General features: G+C 54.6%; 1 protein-coding gene across 1 annotated transcript in view; it reads right to left on the bottom strand.

The window, feature by feature from the left end:
- Positions 1–1223, bottom strand: part of KDR (kinase insert domain receptor) — a 68298-nt gene extending 67075 nt beyond the window's left edge. Inside the window, exon 1 of the mRNA XM_015406116.1 lies at positions 1157–1223. Coding sequence (XP_015261602.1) covers positions 1157–1223 — 67 coding nt within the window. The remainder of the gene's footprint in view (positions 1–1156) is intronic.
- Between the last annotated feature and the right edge of the window lie 2072 nt (positions 1224–3295).

The raw sequence follows: 3295 nt of genomic DNA, 5'->3' as shown, positions 1-3295 counted from the left end.
GGGAACTTTCTATACAGTTTTGGAAATCTACTCTTAACTTGCAGGCTGAAGTTTATAAGTGCTTTTCTCTTCTTTACTCTGTGTAACATTCGATGTTAAGCTTTTGCTCTGTCTTACTGTCATTTGAGAAGGGGTGGGTGGGGAAAGATCATAATAATAAATGTACTAGAGAGATCAAAATGGAGCTGCAGTGGCTCAAGTGGTTAAGACGCTGAACTGCAGGCTGTGGAAGGTCAGTAGTTCAGCAGTTCAAGACCCGAGTGTGCCGCATGACGGAGTGAGCTCCCGTCTCTAGTTCCAGCTCCTGCCAACCTAGCAGTTCGAAAGCAAGAAATTGCAAGTAGATAAATAGGTACCATTTCGGTGGGAAGGTAACAGCGTTTCGTGCGCCTTGGTGTTTAGTCATGCCGGCGACATGACCACAGAAACGTCTTTGGACAGCACTGGCTCTTCGGCTTGGAAATGGAGATGAGCACCGCAACCCTAGAGTCAGATTCGACTGGCTTTCGAGCAAGAGAAACCTTTACCTAGAGAGATCGAGCTACAGATGACCGAACAAGTCTGGGGGCAACATTCTTAGCCTAGGGGGACGATTAACTCTATCTCCAGGACTCAGGAATCTCTGTACTACGGCTCGACAGCCCAAGCCGGCTGGAAAATGCAGCCAAATTGTCACCCCGACGGGCTCCTCGCCTCAGCCGCTGCCACTAGCGTCACGTCTCTCCTCGGGGTCGGCATCCCCCCCCAACGCGCCACTTCTCCCCCCAAGTGAGCGCAGGGCGTCCCTGCCTCCGGGGGACGACGACGACCCCCTCCCACCACCCCGGCGAGTGTACCCGTCGCTGGCTCCGGCGGTGTGGCCAGGGGCGCTGGGCAGCAGGACGCAGGGGAGATTCCTGCCCCCTTTCCCGGAGAGACACGACCTCTCCGTCGCGGTTCCCCTCGAGGCTGCGCAACGCGACCCCCCGCCTTCAGGCTCCGAGAGTCCGCCCTGGCAGGTGCCCTGCAGTGGCAGCCGCCTCCTCCCACCTCCTCCCACCCCGAACTGTGCCCGCGGACCACTCCCGGACCCTGGAGCACGACGCCCTCGACGGCGCCTTGCTCCCGTCCCCGGGTGCCCCAACCCGCCCGCGACGCGGCCGCCGCGCTCCCTTACCCGACGAGACCAGCCGCGCCTCCGCCGCGAAACACCCAAGGAAGAGCAGCCCGGCCACCAGCTCCATCGCGCTCCTCGCGCCCAGGCGGAGACGGGGCCCCGGGCAGCGGCCAAGCATCGGCTGACGGGCGCCCGCTCGACGGAACGGCTCCGCAGGAAGCGCCCCGAGCGGCCGGACGGAGAGCAGCTGCCGACTCCCTCCCAGGCTCGCTCAATGCAGACCAATCCCCGGCCGCAGCGCCTCTTCTTTGGCCGGGAGGAGGAGCTTGGACTGCTCGCCCCGCCCCGAGAAGGCCTCTCGTCTTGGAGGGGGCCCGAGACTCCTCCGCCGCCCGCTGCCTAAAGGCCCTGGCTGGGCTCTTGCCTGCCTTGGTCGTGGGCGCATGCTCGGTAGGGGAAAGGTGACGGACACAGGCCTCTCCTAGCCTTCACCCACGTGCCTCTTGAAGCCTTAACGTGGGGAAGATACAGCCGAAGAAACATCGTCTTGATGACTTGTGCCCTTCTGCACACCCTCTTCTCAGGGGTTCCAGCTAGAAGATATGCTGGATCCCTGGGGCAGATAAGAGACGTTCATGGAAGAGGATTCTCGACACCAGCCATCTTGAAACCCTACTGCCAATATGCTTAGGATAGAATAGGACCTTCAGCTCTGCAGCACTGCAGCAGATCCAGACTGGTGGAAAGCTCTGCCAAGTCACAGCTGGCTTATGGCAACCCCACAGGGTTCTCAAGGGGAAAGAAGGGATTTGCCATTGCCTGTCTTTGCATAGCGACCCTGGTATTCCTTGGTGGTCTCCCATCCCACTACTAACCAGGCCTACCCTGCTTATATTCTGAGATCTGACGGAGCTAGCCCGGGCCATACAGGCCAGGGCAGAGCCAGGCTACCGTTAGAAATGTCCCAAAGACCAATTCAGGTGACCGAAAGTGTGATTTAGTGGCTCGAGCACCAGAGAAGGACAGGTGGAGACGTGGCTTTGAACCCCTGCTTGCCATGAGAGCTGCTGGATGACCTTGGGCCAGCTGTCCTCTCTCTTAGCCTGATCTACTCACAGGGTGGCTATGAGGCTAAAATGGAGGCGGGGAGAGCCAAGTGGGTTGTTCTGAGGTCCTTGGAGGAGGGCGAGATCAAAATGCACTAAACAGAAATAAGTGTATGAAGAGGGAATGAGCCTTCTGCAGCTCCGCATCCCACCCCAATAGACAGCTGGGCATCCTCTGTGCTGCAGTGCCAACCTCTGTTATGAAGTGTTACCTGCTGTAGCTTGATCTGTTTTCGGTGCATTATGGTGAGCACCTTTAATGAGAAAGATACGTTCAAGGTTTTCGAAACGGAAGATGCCCTGAATGCTAGAAATGCCCCCGTTTCCAGAATTCTCAATCTTGGCCTATATATGTAAAACAAAGGTACCTTATGTGGACAACATGAACCATTTGAGGGGATATTGCATTTCCCACTTTTAGCATAGGTCCTGTTTTCAGATTTTCCCCTTAGGATACCATGGACCAAATGTGTACTCAATTATCTAGCTAATGTAAAAGTGCCTTGACTTAGGGGCACATTTCATATTAAACACACACACACACACACCCATTTTGAAAGGTATGTGTAAACTGGTCTGATTTACAGACTTTTCTAGCAGTTGGAATCATTGGTTTTGTGTGCCAGGTGGCGTGGAAGTAGAGGCACCCAATTGGCATTCTGATATTCCTGAGAGTAGGTTTGCCAACCTCCAGCTGGATATTAGAAGAGAAGAAGAAGAGGAGATTGGATTTATACCCCGCTCTTCACTTGGAGTCTCAGAGCGGCTTACAAACTCCTTTCCCTTCCCCTCCCCACAACAGACACCCTATGAGGTGGGTGGGGCTGAGAGAACTCTGACACAAAACTGCTCTTTTTCAAGGACAGCTGTGCCAGAGCTTGTGACTGCACCAAGGTCACATCAGCCGGTCCTCCCAGATTAGAGTCCGGACACTTAACCACTACACCAAACAGGCTTGAATATTAAAAGGCAATATTCAAATACTAAAGCACCGCGTACAATAAATTGTATATTAAGACTGAAATAGACATGTAAATTATATAAGCAGTAGTCTTGCAAGCTTCGTGTTGTGAACCTGACATTTGTTTACAAC

The sequence above is a fragment of the Gekko japonicus genome, unplaced genomic scaffold, assembly GCF_001447785.1.
Source record: "Gekko japonicus isolate JY-2015 unplaced genomic scaffold, Gekko_japonicus_V1.1 scaffold896, whole genome shotgun sequence".
Classification (NCBI taxonomy): Eukaryota; Metazoa; Chordata; class Lepidosauria; order Squamata; family Gekkonidae; genus Gekko; species Gekko japonicus.
This window is presented reverse-complemented; position numbering and strand designations above follow the sequence as displayed.